Source organism: Euphorbia lathyris, chromosome 7, assembly GCF_963576675.1.
Source record: "Euphorbia lathyris chromosome 7, ddEupLath1.1, whole genome shotgun sequence".
Taxonomy (NCBI): domain Eukaryota; kingdom Viridiplantae; phylum Streptophyta; class Magnoliopsida; order Malpighiales; family Euphorbiaceae; genus Euphorbia; species Euphorbia lathyris.
Genome location: NC_088916.1, coordinates 22,793,175 through 22,811,677, shown reverse-complemented (window position 1 = coordinate 22,811,677; position 18,503 = coordinate 22,793,175). Strand labels below are relative to the sequence as shown.

General features: G+C 34.4%; 2 protein-coding genes across 2 annotated transcripts; both read left to right on the top strand.

The window, feature by feature from the left end:
- The first annotated feature begins 2,751 nt into the window (after positions 1–2,751).
- LOC136235174 (putative disease resistance protein At1g50180) lies at positions 2,752–6,496 on the top strand. The gene is made up of 2 exons (XM_066024723.1): positions 2,752–3,904; positions 4,540–6,496. The coding sequence occupies exons 1-2, from the start codon at positions 2,875–2,877 to the stop codon at positions 6,270–6,272; spliced, it is 2,763 nt and encodes a 920-aa protein (XP_065880795.1). The 5' UTR covers positions 2,752–2,874; the 3' UTR covers positions 6,273–6,496.
- A 236-nt stretch (positions 6,497–6,732) lies between these two features.
- LOC136235175 (uncharacterized) lies at positions 6,733–9,443 on the top strand. Its single transcript, XM_066024724.1, has 3 exons — positions 6,733–7,025; positions 8,347–8,630; positions 8,807–9,443. Exons 1-3 carry the CDS (start codon positions 6,885–6,887, stop codon positions 9,333–9,335), a joined length of 954 nt encoding a protein of 317 aa, XP_065880796.1. The 5' UTR covers positions 6,733–6,884; the 3' UTR covers positions 9,336–9,443.
- The last annotated feature ends 9,060 nt before the right edge of the window (positions 9,444–18,503 follow it).

Below are 18,503 nucleotides of genomic sequence, written 5' to 3'. Positions count from 1 at the left end.
TCTTATAAACAGGTCACCAAGAAGGAGTTTGGAAAATTTCACACAACATGAAGCATGGTATGGTGCAAAACTTATCGTTCATCATCTAAAAGAATTTGGAAGTGTTGCTTACTCTCATATTCCTAATGCAATGAGAAGAAAGTCGGATGACAAGTTAGAGAAATGTATTTTCATTAGCTACAGTGGAAGAAGCAAGGCGTACATGTTGTATAATCAGGTGACAACGAAGATTGTGATAAGCCGAGATGTTCGGTTTGATGAAAATTCCTTGTTTGAGGAGTAGGAAGTTGAGAAAGAAAATTTGCCAATTTTTTCATTAGAAGAAGAAGAGGCAGTGTTTGATAATGCTGAAAATAATGCTCAAGAAGGAAGTCCTCCTACTTCACACAGTTCTTCTTCATCCAGCTCGATAACTACTTCTCCAATTTCTTCATCAAGTTTTCATCCAGTCCGATAAAGAAAATGAGAATTCTACGGGATATATATGATGAAACTAATGAAGTTGAGAAAAATGAAGCTGTATTTTTTGCTTCTTTGCAAGAGAATATCTTTCTTTTGATGATGCTTATCAAGAAGAAACATGGAGGCGAGCCATGAAAGAAGGAATTGACTCAATTGAAAAGAATGATACGTGGGAACTTATCGATTTACCACCATACAAAAACTCTATTGGAGTAAAATGGGTGTACAAGACAAAAATGAATCCAAATGGATCTCTCAACAAGCGCAAGGCAAGGTTGGTTGCAAAAGGTATAAGCAACAGGAATGAGAAGATTTTATAAAGGTATTTGCTCCAGCTTCAATACTTGAGACTGTTCAATTAATTATTTCTCTTGCATCTCAAAATAATTGGAAGTTGTTCCAAATGGATATAAAATCTGCATTCTTGAAAGGGGTTCTTAAAGAAGAAGTCTATGTTGATCAAAAGGAGAAGAAAATAAAGTGTACAAGCTGAATAAAGCTTTATGCGGATTGAAGCAATCGTTGAGAGCTTGTATAGTCGTATCAATTCTTACTTCGAGAAATATGAATTTCAGAAATGTCCATATAGGCATATTCTCTATGTTAAACATGATTCTCAAGGAAGATTCATGGTTGTCAGTCTCTGTGTCAATGATTTTATTTCCATGTGAAACAATGAGAATATGTTGAATGAATTTAAGCACTCGATGTTGGTAGATTTTGAGATGGCAGATTTGGAAAAACTTTATCATTTTCTTAGCATTGAAGTTCACTAATCAAATAAAAGAACTTTTATTTCACAAGAGAGTTATGCAAAAGAAGTTTTAAAGAAGTTCAAGATGAAGAATGTTAATCTAGTAATTACTTCATGCATCACAGGATTGAAGCTATCTAAGGAAGGTGAATGAAGACTTGTTAATTCTACCATGTTCAGGAGTCTTGTTGGAAACTTTTGTATCTAACTTCCATAATGCCTGATATCGTGCATGCTGTTAGCCTAATGAGTAGATTCATGAAGAAACCTTAGTCTAATCATTGGGAGGCTGCCAATATAATTTGAGATATGTTAAAGGAATTAATCATAGTATCTTTTACGAAGCTAATGCACCTATTAATCTCATTGGTTATACTGATAGTGACTTAGCTGGAAGCATTGATGATAGTAAAAACACTTCTGGATATGTATTTCATTTTGGTAATGGTGCTATTTTTATTGAGCTCGAAAAAACAACCAATTGTGGTGCTTTCTATATGTCGATGCATCTTATACGGGATGCCAATTGCTTTGGTTATGTGGAATTTTGGAAAGTTTTAAGCAGAAGTAGAACAAGTCGACCATTTTGTTTTGTGACAATATTTCTACTATTTAGGTGTACAAATGATCTAGTTCTTCATGGAAGGATGATAGGGGTCGACAACCCCTATCTGTAGGTACGGTTTTTAGGATAGTTTTGATTAGTTTTCATTCAATAAGCGAGCATTTCTCACACTTTTATGCATGTGTGCGTGTTATTTAGTTTTAGTACATGTTCTATTTACTTTTATAGTTTCTAGCCGTTTCTGATTGTTTTCAGGCAAAATATTGCCAAAATAGCACACACGTGAACTATCACTCATTTATTTCGGCTAATTGATCCACCAAAGGTCGCATCAAATGGAGTTTTTACTCAAATCTAATGACCGGTGGGTCAATTTAGCCTTTGAACTAATGTTTTTTGGAGTTTATATGAGTGTGCAGGTTAAAACGGGATCAATTTCGGATAAAAATTGCGTCTCGGAGACCCCCGATAGTCGTTCGGTGAATTGGGCATCACCAGTCCATCGAACTGGCCTCTGCAGGCCAGCTCGGCGAGCTAACCTTTGGGAATCAGTAAAAAATACTGATTCCCGGCCCCACGACTTCACATTTGCGGTCCACCACTTCCACTTGCATTGGGAAACAAGTTAGACTAGGTTTAGACACGAAACTACAACTACAAATAGGACTTGGTAACAATTGTATTAGATATCCTTAGTTTTGTAAAATAAAACCCTAGCCTCCATCCTTGAAGAATCTTCCTCCTTCCTCCGTCTACCATTCTGCAGCGGTCCAAAGTTGGTGAAGCCGGTGAATGATACACCGGCTTCTTCGCAAAAATGAAACCGGTGATTCATTCACCGGTTTCATTATTATGTCAGGTTTTTTTATAACATTACAGGGTTAAATTTTTTTAACCGGAACTTTTTATTAAAATTATTTTCAAAATAGACATTTTTTTTATAAGAATTATCCACCTTTTGGGCATTGATATTTCTTCCCCTTTTCTCTGAACCTTCTTTGGATTTTCTCTCTTTTTCACAGTTGAAAGCTCATTTTTCATTTTTAATCTCATTCAATTTTCTCAACCCATACGAACTTAGGACAGAACAAACATGGCTGAATCTGCAGTATCAGGTGTGGTACAAACATTGACTGACTTGCTCCTTCAGGAAGCAGCTTTCCTAGACGGAGTAAAGGATGAAGTGATTGGTATGCAGCTTGCTCTACAGCGGATGCAATCCTTCTTAAAAGATGCCGATTCAAGACAAGAGGAAGAAGATAAAGAAACTCTTCGCAATTGGATTTCTGAAATCAGAGAAGCTTCTTATGATGTGGAGGATATCATCGAAGAATACGCCCTCAAAGTTGCTTTAAGGAGAAGTAGATCCGGCGTAGTTAATGTAATCAAAAGGTATGCTACCATTGCCCAAGAATCTATTGAAGTTTACAAGGTTGGGATAGAGATTCAAAATATTAAATCCAGAATTTCTGATCTCACTACAAGCTTGCAGACTTTTGGAATTCAGCCTAGAGAAAATTTCACTTCTTCAGTACCTGCGGGAAGGCAGCATCATTTGAGGCGGACTTATTCTCATATTGAAGAAGATGTAGTTGGATTGGAAGAAGATGTGGGAATTTTGGTGGAAAAACTGGTGAAAAGTGAGAAAAGTGTTGTTTCAATATATGGAATGGGCGGGCTTGGGAAGACTACTCTTGCTAAGAAGATTTACCATGATAATGATGTGAGACATCATTTTGATGCTTTTGCTTGGGCTTATATATCTCAACAGTGTCAAAGTAGGGATGTTTGGGAAGGAATTTTGTTTAAATTGATTAATCCTTCGAAAGAGCAGAGGGGGGAAATATCCAGTTTAAGAGATGATGAACTTGTTAAAATGCTTTATCAAGTTCAACAAGAGAAGAAATGTTTGGTGATATTGGATGATATTTGGACTGCTGAGACTTGGAACAACCTGCGTCCAGCTTTTCCTTGTGGAATTGGTAAATCTGGCAGCAAAATCTTGCTTACAACTCGCATTAAAGATGTTGCATTGTATCCAGATCCAACTTGTTTTCTTCATCAGCCTGGATATTTGAATGATGAAGAAAGCTGGGAATTGTTCAAAAGGAAGGCTTTTCCAGGTACTTGTAATGTTCTTGATTACATGCTTGATTGAATATTGGGTCATTAGTACTTGTTTTCCAATAATAAAGTAACATAATATGAATTCACATAGCATGTTCTTAGGCAAAGTTTAGAAGTTTACCTCAGTAATCAGAGCTGCAATTTCACGTTATACAACATGATATAGATGTTGCAAAGATTCCACAATTTATGCTATAAATGTTATGAAAAATATAATTAAAAGCGCACTGAAGTGTTACTGCAAAGTCAAATGTGTAGGAGGTGATTAGGATTCATTAATACATGAGCTCTCTCAACTGCCATTGGATTGCATTTTGATATTGATTTACCATTCTTCTTCAAAAATGAGGGAACAGAATCACTATTCTGCAATAGACAGTACTATGAAATTTATTAGTTACAGCAGACTATGAAATTGAAAACACATGACTAACGTTTCCTCTACTTTTATTTATTTATTTTTGTTAAGCATGTTTGTGTTGTTCATTATTTATCAAGATTATTAATCTGGATTTCTGTGAGGAATATGAGATTTGGGTGTGTTTCAATTCATTAGTATCAGCTGGCTGTAACTGTTCATTGTTCTCGTTGTTATGATTATAGTTATAGATGTCACTTACATTTGTTGCAGACACTAGAACTGGAGCACGAATGGAGAAGTTAGGTAGGGAAATGATCGGGAAATGTACAGGATTGCCACTGGCTATCATTGTGCTTGGAGGACTACTGGCAACTAAAACAACCATTCTCGAGTGGGATACAGTTCGCCGAAATATTATTGCGCACTTGAGGAGAGGCAGAGGCCGTGAACAACTATTTGGAGTATCAGAGGTTTTAGCTTTAAGTTACCATGAACTGCCGTATCAATTGAAACCGTGCTTCCTTCACTTGGCTCATTTCCCAGAAGATTATGAAATACCTACTAAAAAATTGATCTGGATGTGGATTGCAGAGGGGTTCATCACAGTTTCACACAATGAAGAAATGGAGGATGTAGCACAGAGATACTTAGATGAGTTGGTGGAAAGATGTATGGTTCAGGTAGTAGAAAGAGGCTCAACTGGAAGGATCCGTACTTGTCGAATGCATGATCTTATGCGAGATCTATGCTTGTCAAAGGCAAAGCAGGAAAATTTCCTTGAGATTTTCTATCAGTTGCACAGAAATGATAATCCAGGCTGTTCTTTTCCGTCGTTTATGTCGAGTGAAGCAAAATCAACTGGTAGACTTCGCAGGCTTGCTGTCATTTTGGATGGAGACCTTAAAAGTTTTATCCCCTCGCGGTACAGAAAGAATTCCCAGTTAAGGTCTCTCTTGTATTTCCGTGAAAAAGCATGTCAAGTAGAAAAATGGGGATCAATAAAATCAGTTTTTAACAGCTTTCAGTTTCTCAGGGTCTTAGATATTGGAGGAATTCAGGGAAACAATGGAAAGTTACCGAAAGAAATAGGCAAGCTGATCCACTTGAGATTCTTAAGCTTGAGGGATACTGATATAGATGAATTGCCATTCTCTATAGGCAACTTGAGGTACTTAGAGACCCTAGACCTTCTGACTTGGAATTCAATGGTACTAATTCCAAATGTAATATCGAAGATGCTGAGACTGAGGCATTTGTATCTTCCCGAGTCTTGCGGTGACGATTCAGATAAATGGCAGTTGGTCAACTTGAGCAGCTTGCAAACACTAGTGAACTTTCCTGCAGAAAAATGCAATGTGAAAGATCTACTAAGTCTGAAAAATCTCAGGAAACTAGTAATAGATGATCCGAAATTCGGACTGTTATTCAAATCTGTTGGTGTTAAATTCACCCATCTGGAATCTTTATCCTTTGTGAGCAATGAAGATCCTACAGTAGTTCAAGTAATAACAGGATGTCCTCATCTTTACAAGCTACATATAGAAGGGCAGATAAAGAAGCTACCAGAGTGGCACCAATTTCCTTCAAACCTCGTCAAGTTGAACCTACAGGGATCTAGACTCATGGAAGATCCAATGGTTACAGTGGAGAAGCTGCCGAATTTAAGAATTCTGAGTTTACAGATGGATTCGTTCCTTGGAACAGTGATAGCTTGTTCAGACAAAGGTTTCCCACAGCTGAAGTTTCTGTCTCTTAGTGACTTGGGCAATCTAGAAGAGTGGAAAGTGGAAGAAGGAGCATTGTCTAATCTCTGCCGTTTACGGATCTCAAATTGTACATCCATGAAAATGGTTCCTGATGGATTAAGATTCATCAAACCCCTTCAGGAAATGGAGATAAGATCAATGCTTAAAGCATTCAAGAACAGGGTAGAAAATGGAGGAGAGGATTACCATAAAGTTAAACATGTGCCTTCTGTTATGTTTCGGTACTGCGATTATTAGAGCATGAACATTAGGATCCAAGAACTATGAAGTACCAGACTAGTTTGCTGTCTGATTGCTGATTAGTTACTTTCTGTTATTTAGCTAAAGTTATTGGTTTAGTTTTGGAAACAAGATTGAACCAATTAGTTGTAATTAGCTATACGAGAATCATAATTGTACTCTGATAATGGTTTTTGTACAATTTTACTGCTGCATCTACTCCTTGTAATGGCGTTTTTGGATGGTTACGTTTTCAAACAAAGTATGCTGCAGACAATAGGACTCGAACTCAGTTTATCATCCTAATCTTGACTTATAAAATACATGAAAATTCGATTAACTGAAAGAAATTAAAGAGATACAAGGTGGATAAGTTGCCCAAAATGTTTATATTAGAATGCCAAAACTAAATTAAATTTGTTAAAAAGGACTTGAAAGAAAATATAAAAAAGTTGTAAAACTAAATACTACATTTTTGCCAAAAGCAACCTAAAAACAAAAAACTGGAGAAAAAATGTGAGGCTACAATACATATTATCTTGAAGACTGGAAAGGAATATCTAATTTGGAAGTGAGAGATATTTTTCTTGTTTTGTAATTGCATTATCTGTTTCAGGTAAGGTTGCTGCTATGAGACTGGCCTCGGTCTCCGTCGCATCTCTTCCCTCGTCAATTTGGGTCTCTACCACCACAACATCATCTCTTCAGCGCCACTTTAGCCTCCTGCGGAACTCTTCTTTTCCTTTGCTTTCTCCTCCTCCTCCTCCTTTTGTACGTTGTTAATCCTACTTCAAATTTAAATTTTGCAGCTTAAATTTCTACGATGCTTAACTTGTTGCCAGTGAAAAATCATGAATTCATCTTATTCTGTGCTTGTTCCGGATTTTTGCATATTTGAGTTTGGGGCAATTTGAGCGCTTATATTCTTTAGCTGCGAAATGGAGAGTTTAGGCTAGCCAGGGTCCAGGGGTTGGCAGGGAAGTTGAGTTGAGATCAAGGGTTCAGCTCTCTTCTTGACAAAAATGGATAAAAATTAAAACAAACAGTCACTTTCTTATCATGGAAGATGTGATTGAACTTTTACCCAATGTTGGAAATTTTTATTATTTGAATTCTATGAGATTGGATTTGTGAGAAGTTTATTTCCTCAAGTTTTAGACATCTAACTATCATGAGTTCAAACAAGTAAAGGTACTATTGATGTACTAGAGTCCACCTAAAATTATATGGGAACAACATAGGATAAAGCAGTCTTTAGATGGTCAATAGGATAAGAACAGAATAAGAAAATAGAACGTCTTTGTGTTGTTGGAGGCCAGAAATGGATGCTCATTCATAATTTGATGGGTTGTCTATGATTCATCATAGCCCCCTCAAGCAATAGAAGCATTAAGATGCTGTCTAGGAATTCAAATGGGGCCTTTTCGCCTTAGGAGGCCAAACCGGGATGTCTAGAAATCCAGATGGTCTATCTAGTCATCCGCTTTTTCTTTCTCGTTCCTTGTTTGTTTTAGATGGGCAACTAGTGCTCTAGACATGTCTTGGAAAGTAGCACGACCATTTCAAACTTGGCTGCTTTGTTGTCTGCTTTATCCACCCCTTCTCGGATGAACTCAACCCATAGCAATGGAAAAACTCAAAGCTACACTTGAAAATTGAGCATCCTCATCTTCCATTCTCCTCGAGAATTCAATAGCCCCAAGCAAACAAAAAGCTTTTCATGCCAACATATACCAAAATGAACTACCCTTTTTGGACCATCTCAAGAATCAACTTATTCATCCCCCCTAAATTTACAACAATGCTTCATGTTCTTGTCAATCTGGTGACATTATATCTTCATTGATGATGCGTGAATATAAGCAATGAAGACCAGTAACTTTTCATCTTTTTCACTCAAAAATTATTTAACTATGGTGGTTTATTCAGTCTGGTCTTGTTGAAACTTTTAAACTTGATGTATTGAACATTAATTTTGTGGTAACTTTTCATATTTATTCAAATTTTACAAAGATGCAAATGCTATAGATTATATGCTTGGTATGGTTAAAAGTATGCAAGTTTTGACTTTAAAGATTCAGTTCATGTTCAGAAAAATTGCAATTTGAATTCTCCGAGATCAGCTATAGAGAATGTTACCCACAGAGTTTCGTGTAACCTGTTGAAAGTTGAAGATGACATAAATGATGAAGCATGTGAGTTAGTCAATGGAGTAGAACTCTCAATCGGGGAGGGTGCTGATACAATCCGTGCGTATCTCTTCAAGGCAGTGAAAAATAACAATGGCATTGGCATTCTGCTCTTGTCTGATATTTTTGGGTTTGAAGATTCATCTACTCGAGACTTCGCATATCGTGTTGCTTGTAATGGCTATAAGTAAGTTTGCTTAACCTTGAAACTGTAAATGAACAATCATATGCATCTGCCTATCATTTTACCAATTTTGTTATGCTGTTTCTGCTTTATGGTGAAGATTCTTTTATGCTAGTTAGGGAAGCTCAATTAGGATTGATTCCAATGCCTATAACTGAGTCCATTAAGTTGAACTGCAGTGTCCTAGTTCCTGACTTATTCCGTGGAGACCCATGGTCAAAAGAGCGGTCAGGGACTACATTAGAAAAGTGGATAGCAGCACAAGAACCCAGCAGGGTTGCAAAGGACATTACAGCAGCAGCAAAATGGATGGCTGATAAATTTTTAGCTGCAGGAATCTCAAAGAAGCTTGGCATAATCGGGTTTTGCTTTGGAGGTGGTCGTGTAATAGAGGTTCTATCACGAGACGGGGGAGTTAGTTTCGGAGTTGGAGTCTCCTTTTACGGTACAAGGATGGATACATCTTTAGCTTCTACTATAAAGGTTCCGGTACTGTTAATTTCAGGGGACAATGATCCACTTTGCTCAGTTGATGTACTTAAAAGTATGGAGGAAAGTATGGATGATGGATCAAAGGTAGTTATTTTTGAAAGGAGAGAGCACGGGTTTGCGCATCGGCCGAACTCCCCCGTGGAGGATACGGATGCAGAGCAGGCGTTCCTAATAATGAGAAATTGGTTGTACAATGGTTTGGTCTCAGAAGGGTAAATGTGATTGATATATAGTGTTTCATCATTAAATTTTTGATGCTATAGTGTGTTATATATGTTATATTTCAGGCTTACTAAGGAAATTAAACTCATATTCCTTCCATAATGGAATCCAGCTCCATACAAACTCTCGATAAATCGTGTAGAAAATGACATTCTTCAACTCTGATCTCTCAGTTTCAACTTCAATCTCTATATTCTGACAATAATCTACTTTATTGAACCTGATTAGACTTCAAATATAGAGATCCAACACAATTTCAAACAAAATCAAGTTCACAAGGCTTGAAAAAATCAAACATAGAAAAAATGGAAGAAATTGCAATTCCCATCCATGACATAGGTATTTGGAATGAAGAAAAAGAAATCATCAACATGATCATCAGAATTCTAATTGCAAGAAATTTCACATTCAAAAGCTTCTTAAAAACAATCAAAGATAATAGGCCTAATGTTCTTCCAGTCTCCTTAACTTGTCCAAATTGGTCATTTTATCCCTCCAACTCATCGAATGTTCTATTTACCTTCTTTAACTCCATAAAAATGATATTTCTCACCCCTTTAACTTGTCCAAATTGATCATTTTACCCATCATCAACTCATCGAATGTCCTATTTATCCCCTTAATTTCATAAAAGTGGTATTTCTTACCCTTTTATAGGGCAAAATTAATAGGACTTATTCAAATGAGTTTGAAAATATATTTTTTTAATATCAACTTTTTTTAATTTGATAATTATATTGATCCTTTATATGTTTATTACAATAATATTATATTACAATAATTAGATAATCAAAATTTAACTAGACAAAAAAATTGAAAAGAGAATGAATGAATAAAAGATACAAATAACAAAATATTAATATAAACAAGTTAAAGACATTATATGTAGGAATAAGGTACCAAAATAGGCCTATGGTTTTTGAGGAAGTATCAATTTAGGCTCCACGTACAAAATAACACCAATATAGGTTTAACGTTTAAAAATGGTATCAATTTAGCCTCGATAACGGATTATAAGGGGTGAAAAATACCACTTTTATGGAGTTAATGGGGTAAATAGGGCATGCTATGAGTTGGAGTGGTAAATGGACAAGTTGAGGGGGTGAGAAAGACCACTTTTATGGAGTTAGGCTCTGTTCTTTATGACTGAAAAAAATTGAACTGAATTGAATTCTACTAAAACTGAAATAATAATATAATCCTTTAAAAATAGCAATAATTAAAATAAAAATTTGATAAAATTAATAACGGTTCTAATATAGTGATAATAATAATAATGAAAAAAAGAATAATTATAATTATAATAAGTAATGATAAATTACTGAACTAAACTGAATAGAGTGTTACTGAAATTAAGTAATAAAGAACGGGGCCTTAAGGAGGTAAATAGGACATTCGATGAGTTGGAGGGGTAAAATGACCAATTTGTACAAGTTAAGGGGGTTGGGGAAACATTAGACCAAGATAATATGCAAATCCATCAAATAAAAGAAGAAATAGAAGTCTGATTCCAGCTACAGGAACGACAACAACCAATGTCGATCAACAATGACATGACATCGATTATCGTCTCTACATAGGGATGGCAACGGGTAGGCTACCCACGGGTAGTGTCAATCTCAAACCATTACCCGTTTATTTTTTAATTACCCGCACTCTTCCCATTACCCCCAACGGGTATATGTTTTGCATCCCATACCCGTTAAGAATCAATAAATAAAACAAAAAACATTACAAATTTAACTAAGTATAAATTTAATAAACCATTTATCTAATAATTGAACCTTAATCAATAAAAATAAAGTAGCTTAGTGGTATCACTTAATGGTTGAAGAACAAAAGGTTGGTGTTCAAATCTTAAATCTTACATCTTACATCTAAACACAATAATATTTTTTAATATATAAAAAAGTTATGACGGATATCGGGTACCTTGGGGAGTCTTCCCATACTCTAACGGTAATAGTTTTAATTCCATACCTGTCTCATACCCTTTTATAGAGGGTACGAGAGACACGTTGCCACCCCTATCTCTGCATCACATGTATAAAAATACAATCCAAAAATACTACAACAACGTAAACAATAAAAAAACTCTTTATTTTAAAAGATTTCATTCCAAAAGGAATAACATCATGTACAACTCATTTCTAAATATTTTTTACCATTAAAATATTGCTTCGATTTTCGAATGAGTTTAAACAACTACAATATCATATACGCTAAACGTAAATTCAGAAAGAAATGTCTTTCTTCTCGGAAGAAAGGTAGTCTTACTGGAAACCGGAACTACACAAATTTTTGTTTGTTTAAAAGTTCAGTGAAAGTGGATGAAATCGAGGGATATTGAATGAAATTGGCTATAACTCATTTGAAACACAATAAAAATAATTAATAAAACATAAAAATAGATGTTTAATAGAGTTTCAAATCCATTTCAAAAACTTAACAACGCAAAATCATACCACATCTTTTGAAATTAACTGAAAGTGGATGATATTAAGTGAAATTGGACGTAATAAACTGAAACTCATATCAAATTGATTTAAAAAATAAAGAAGCATCACAAAAAAAAAAAAAAAAAAAACTTAACAGGTTTTGTCAAGTTTCAAAATGTCATAATGTGATTCTACGCAATTTAACATCTTCTGAAATCAACTTAAAATGGATGACATTTAGCATAATTAGATAAAATTAGCTGAAAATGATACAAAATCAATTCAAAAATAAAAAAACGTCACAAAGAATGTTCTAAAAAGTTATGAATGAGTTTCAAAACGTCCCAGTCCGATTTCACACAACTTAACATCTTGTGAAATTAACTGGAAGTGTGTGAACTTCAGTGAAAGTGCATCAAATCCACTGAAATCAAACCGATTCAGTCAAATATAAACACACTAAAACAAATATATACACAAGTAAAATACTTGACACTATTACATGTGTACATATCGTTTAATAAATAAGTAGCACACTTCAACACATGGAAAACGGTAAGTACTAGATAGAGTACCCTGACACAATAGAGGATACCCGCACAATTTATTAAACAATCACTCAAAATACCACCCAACAAATCTTCATGAACAACACCTACAATAAATACTTAAGAGAAGAAATAGGAATTCAAGATCGAAACCGAGATGATTTTCATGTTGGACATGCTTTTAGAAACAAGAAGTCCTAAAATAAGCAATCACACACTATAAAAAAAACAATTTCAAGACAAAGCGATCATGCCTAAAAAATTTCTTCCTGGAATGCATTGATGATAAATGTTTTTAAACATTCAAAACTTCAAGCAAACTCAAAACAACAACATTCATTAATCATTATTAAGAAATACAATGAATGTCCAACATGCAACCTCGACATCAGGCACATCAACAAAAGAGACAAGCCACAAAGAAAGTAATAGTAAGGACAAATTCATGAGACACAAGATAAGATTGACACCTAATTGTGATCCTTCAATTGTGTTAGGGTTCCAAGATGAGATTGATTTTTTTGGGGGGATGATGGAGAAATACAGCTTATTAGGTTTTCTTGGTTTTATATCACGTAGATAGTTTTAGGTGCGTTAAAATTACCCATATATTTAAAAAAACTAAGACTGAAATCGAATCTAATAGATCGAAAAACCGAAATGTATCAGTTCGATCCGTTATTTCGGTCGGGTTCGGATTTTTAAACACCCCTAGCCTTCAGCAACCGTCCTTGGAATTCATTACACTCAATTCCTTAATGTTTTAATAAAAAAAAAAAATTCATTAATGCACTGCAAGATGAGTAATACTAGGATGCCATTTTTTTTTATAACAAATAGAGATGAAAAGGAGAGGAACGGACAGAGAAAGAGATAAAAATAATAATAATAATAAGGGTTAATATATATATTTGTCCTTGTGTTTTCTCGGAAAAACAGATTTGCCCTTAAATCAAATAAACTCACAAAACTATCCCTGAATTTTCCATAAACCTGCAATTATACCCTAATCTGACGGAGCTGCTAAACGGCGATGACATCAAACCTTCTTATCTCCAGAAAAACTTCAAAAAAGAACAACCAATCACAAACAGAAAAAAAATATGCACATTCAATTTCGATTAAAAGCAAGTTAGAAGAACAGATTGGTCAAAATTCATTTTCATAAAAGCTCAATCAACCTAATAAAACGGCGTCTAAACCTCCTAATTAATCCAAAAGCAATAGCAATAGAAAACAATAAGAAACCAAATGAATTTTGATTGTCGTCATCCAATTTTGATTTAAGGGTAAATCTGTTTTTCTGAGAAAACACATGGGCAAATATGTGTATTAAGCCTAATAATAATATCAGGTAAAATAGAAAGAGAGAAGTTAATCCGTTGAAGAAGAGGGAGTCGAAGATAAAAAAAAAAAAAAAAAAGGTTAAGGTGCAAAAATACCCCTAACGTTTTGGGCCATGAGTAATTTTACCCCTAACGTCTAAAATGGTGTAATTTTATCCCTAACGTTGGAAGCCAAGAGCAATTTTACCCCTAACGTTAATAAATTGGGTCAATTTAAGAAATAATTCATCAAACTGTCTTCTCGGTCATGAATCTTGTTATCTACACTTCATACGTGTATCATTTTATCAGTAACAAATCACAAACATTCGTTGAGATGTGAAAAAAAAATAAAATAAAAAATATATTGTCTTTTTGTACGGATTAGACAAAAAATCCACCGAATTTATAAATATTAATCTCAAATTCTATTATTAAATTATAAAAAACATGAAAAAAAGAACGAATTATTATGCAATTGGTGTAGAATAATGAACAAAAATATCTGTGTTTTATAATAGTATCTGAAATTGACCCAATTTATCAATGTTAGAGGTAAAATTGCTCTTGGCTTCCAATGTTAAGGGTAAAATTGCACCATTTTAGACGTTCATGGTAAAGTTGCTCCTGGTCCAAAACGTTAGGGGTATTTTTGCACCTTAACCCAAAAAAAAATGAATTAATTGTAAAAGTGGTCACGAATATAATTTAAGGAGTATTTTAAATGTTTGATTAATCTTTTATTGGTCCTTTATATATGAAAAATTAACTTTTTATAAAAATATGGAAACAGCAATAACAAACAGTAAATAAACCAAGTGGATGATTAATTCAGCGGCCATAATATCCATATAAAAATTGATATTTAAGGATTTGTGTACCCGTGTATAATTACCAATTTCTATTTGTTGTACACTTTTCGATTATCCAACGTGCAAGTATAAACTAATAGTACACTTTTCAATTATCCAAAGTGCAAGTACTAATAGTAGTAATTTTTTTTTTTTTTTTTTTTTTTTTTGCTTAATAGGCACTCATCTCCCTAAATTTGTAACTTTTTTTCATCTGGCACTCTCAACTTAGGGAACAACCTCTCAACCCCCTCAACTCTCCAAAAACATCACATAAAGCCCCTTACACTCCTATGTTCGGTCAAAATATTGACCCGTGTAGAAAACACACTTGACTGTTGACCACACAAATGTCACGTGTCACTTTTTTATTAAAATTTTCCATTCTGGCATAAGAATTCTGATCGAAATCTATCTCTGGTAGTTGCTCGCCGAGCACAAATGGGCTTGCTCGCCGAGCAGGGGTCTCAATGGAAAAATTTAATAAAAAATGACACGTGGCATTGGTATGGTCAACAGTCAAGCGCGTTTTCTACACGGGTCAATATTTTGACCGAACATAGGGGTGTAAGGAGCTGTATGTGATGTTTTTGTAGAGTTGAGGGGGTTGAGAGGTTGTCCCCTAAGTTGAGGGGGCCAGGTGAAAAAAGTTACAAGTTTAGGGGGTTGGGTGCCTACTAAGTCTTTTTTTGTTTATTTCAAATAAATACCTTGTGGTTACGTTTTATTCATTTTTTTATTACTTTTGTCAAATTTGACCGATAACGACCTTAAAATAAAAATTTTAAGAATTAAAATTGTTTAGTATCACATTTACTATGCAACAACATTTCTAATTTTCCAAAATCAACATGTTTTAAATTCTCTTTCTAAACATTAGCTTTCTCTCTCATAAAAAAACAATACCTAAATGATTTCAAACCTAAAAAACTGAAGAATTAAAGTTGTTTTAAATATCTTTTAATTCTTGAAAATTATCATTTTGAGGTCATTTTCGGCCAAACTTGACAAAGTCAATAAAAAATGAAAATTTTGCAAACCACATGATTGAGTTTGTAACAGAAAAACCACATGTACTGATCTATAAAAACGTAAAATCACATGATTTATTTGAAATTAACTCTAATTTTTCACATGTGGCCTATCTCACTCGTTAAAGGATAAATTACAAAATTGTTCTAATTGAGAAGCTCGTTTATATATTTAAACACATTACAACACCTCTTACCAAATTACACTTTCAAAGTAGACTTTTCCGAAATATTCATAGTATATATTATCATTTAACATATTTGTGCGGAATACAAAAGTGTGTGAAGACAAGTGCAGAGGGAATTTGTACCTTTTTTTTAATTTTTCTAGTGATTTAAGACCTTGTTAGGTCTAGCGTTAAGTTAGAAACTTATTGCAAAATTTATTTGAGATGTATTTGCGTGTTTGAATGTTAGGAACCTTCTTATTTCAGTAGGAAGATAACTTCGCAGTTTATGCAATCGCTTCGTAATGGAAGCAACTTTGAATTAAATTTATAAAGGTCATTTGAATTTACTTCGTAGTTGCTTCTATTGTGAAGCGGCTGCAGAAACTGTGGAGACAATTATCTTCGCAGTTTTATCATATGTTTCGCGATTGCTTCAACTTTGAAGTATTTTAAGCTTATTTTGTTTCGCAGTACAAATGAGTTTATAACTGCAAAATACTTTTGTTTTAATGTTTCATTTATACCTTCTTCCACTCTTTGTCACTAAATCGCAGCTAAAGTCACACAAAAAAATGCAATAAAAATCGCACCAAAATCGCTCCGCAGTTGCCTTCGCACACCTTTATATTCTACATATGTAAACGAACGCCTCGATTATACCAGTTCTATAAGTTACCTGTAATTTTATTCATATACCACTTGATGGCCGGATCCAACTATTTCTCCTCACTTTTTTCCTCCTATTTCCTTCGATCTCTGACTAAGACCCAATGGAATACCCTTCAGCCTTACGGGGCCTCCTTTCTATGTTACTAAACTATGAAGCGTTATCGTGAGTTCTTGCAGGCTGCATTAACATTTTATAGCACGTGGAATACACTTTTCCTGGTCAGGATTCGAACCATCAACCGTTTAATTTAAGAGTTTAATATAAGAGACTGATATCGTATCGTAGAACCGATTGAACTATATTAATTGAACTAAAAAGCTTAAACTTATAGTTTAGGTCCAAAAATAGTTTTTATTATTATCCCTAATAATTTCATCATTGATACGAAACTTTTCTTGACTGCTCTACTAAACCTTCCCCCCAATCGGGATTGGGTAGCTGAAGTCCTTACAATTTGACAGCCCTTTCTGTTACATCTCAAAGGTTATGCTGGAGTCTCATTGTCTTTGTCTGCCTCGCGGATATTCAACCTGGGCTTGACTGATGGTCATTTTCTTGTATCTTCATTTCTTTACTATAGGGGACGACAGATTGTGTGATGTCCATCTTGTGTCCACTATCACCCGTATCTCACACGGTGCTAAACGAAGTTATTTTATCCTCGCTGAAACTCTGATAGACTACAATGAGGCATATAAGGCTCCAAATGAGGTATGTGCCTTTAAATAAAAAGTAGGGTAATTAATTTATTAGTTCCTATATTTTGACAAAACAAACTGTTTAGTCTATGTATTTTCAAAAACACACAGGTAAAGTTTCTAACCTTTTTTCAGTGAACTGTTTAGTCCTTCCGTCTGTTTGTTAGATTTTTTACTGTTTATGAATTCAGAAATGTCTAAATTACCCTTTATTATTTATCATTCAAAAACAATTCACACCTCTATATCTTTCTTTCGCAACTCGCGCTCACAAAAAAATGGAGAAATGATTGAATCTCTAACCCATAATCGAATCACTCATGCTCACTCTTCCTGTTTGAATTGAAGGTAGAAATCGACTCAAATCTCTCTCGCTTACTCTTCCTGTTAGAATTGAAGGTGGTAAATCTTCTTACTCTCAATGGTGAGTTTAATTTCCTCCATATTCTTAACTCATGTTTACTGCTAACTGCTTCAGTGATGACGAAAGATGTTTTTGCTAATCCAAATTGACTAACAGAATCTTCACGAGAGTCTAACGGCAAGGACTAAACAGTTCACCAAGAAAAAGGTTAGGGACTAAACAGTTTATCGAGAAAAAGGTTAGAGACCTTACCGTATGTTTTTAAAAATATAGGGACTAAACAGTGTATTTTGTTAAAATATAGGGACTAATAAATTAATTACACTAAAAAAGTATAAGCCATTTATAATGTGATACATGGGAGAAGAAAAATCAAATTTCAGCGGAATTTGATTTTCAAGTAGCTAACATTGTCCCAATATGCTTTTTGTTTGGGGTAAATTACACCCATGACCACTGGCTTTACCCACTTTCACATTATGGCCACTGAACTTCGTTTTTTCCCGGTATAGCCACTGAACTTTACACTTTTTAACACTGGTGGCCACTTAACGCCTCAAAACGACCATTGTCGGCTAAAAATAAAAAACTCAAAGCGTTAATGATATTCTAAGGAACTTTAATTCTTGAAAATTTTAGTTTTGAGGTCATTTTGGTGTTGTTTGGTTAGGAGAGAGAAAATGAATTTTAAGAGAGAGAAACCTCCAAAAATTGTGATTTTCGAAAATAAAAAATGTGGTTTTATGGTAAATATCGTTTTAAACAACATTAATTCTTGAATATTATCATTTTGAGGTCGTTAACGGTCATTTTGAGAAGTTGGTTAAAATTGAGTGGCCATCGGTGTTAAAAAATGTAAAATTTAAGGATCATACCGAGAAGAAATAAATTTCAGTGGCCATAGATGTAATTTATCCTTTTTGTTTGTCTCACGGAACGTCTTTTAATGTCACTTTAAAATAAAGGCAAAAAACATCATGAGGCCCCTGATCTTTTATTGTTTGGTGCATTAAGCTTTCGATCTTTCATTTAGACACATTGAGCCATTGATCTTTTATATATGGATG

Bases quoted from the DNA above. Each gene is read 5' to 3' on its own strand.
- LOC136235175 (XM_066024724.1), top strand. From the start codon at position 6,885: ATGAGACTGGCCTCGGTCTCCGTCGCATCTCTTCCCTCGTCAATTTGG. The intron at 7,026-8,346 runs GTACGTTGTTAA...GTTCATGTTCAG, and splicing joins CTCCTCCTCCTCCTCCTTTT to AAAAATTGCAATTTGAATTC. The intron at 8,631-8,806 runs GTAAGTTTGCTT...GTTGAACTGCAG, and splicing joins GTTGCTTGTAATGGCTATAA to TGTCCTAGTTCCTGACTTAT.
- LOC136235174 (XM_066024723.1), top strand. From the start codon at position 2,875: ATGGCTGAATCTGCAGTATCAGGTGTGGTACAAACATTGACTGACTTG. The intron at 3,905-4,539 runs GTACTTGTAATG...CATTTGTTGCAG, and splicing joins CAAAAGGAAGGCTTTTCCAG to ACACTAGAACTGGAGCACGA.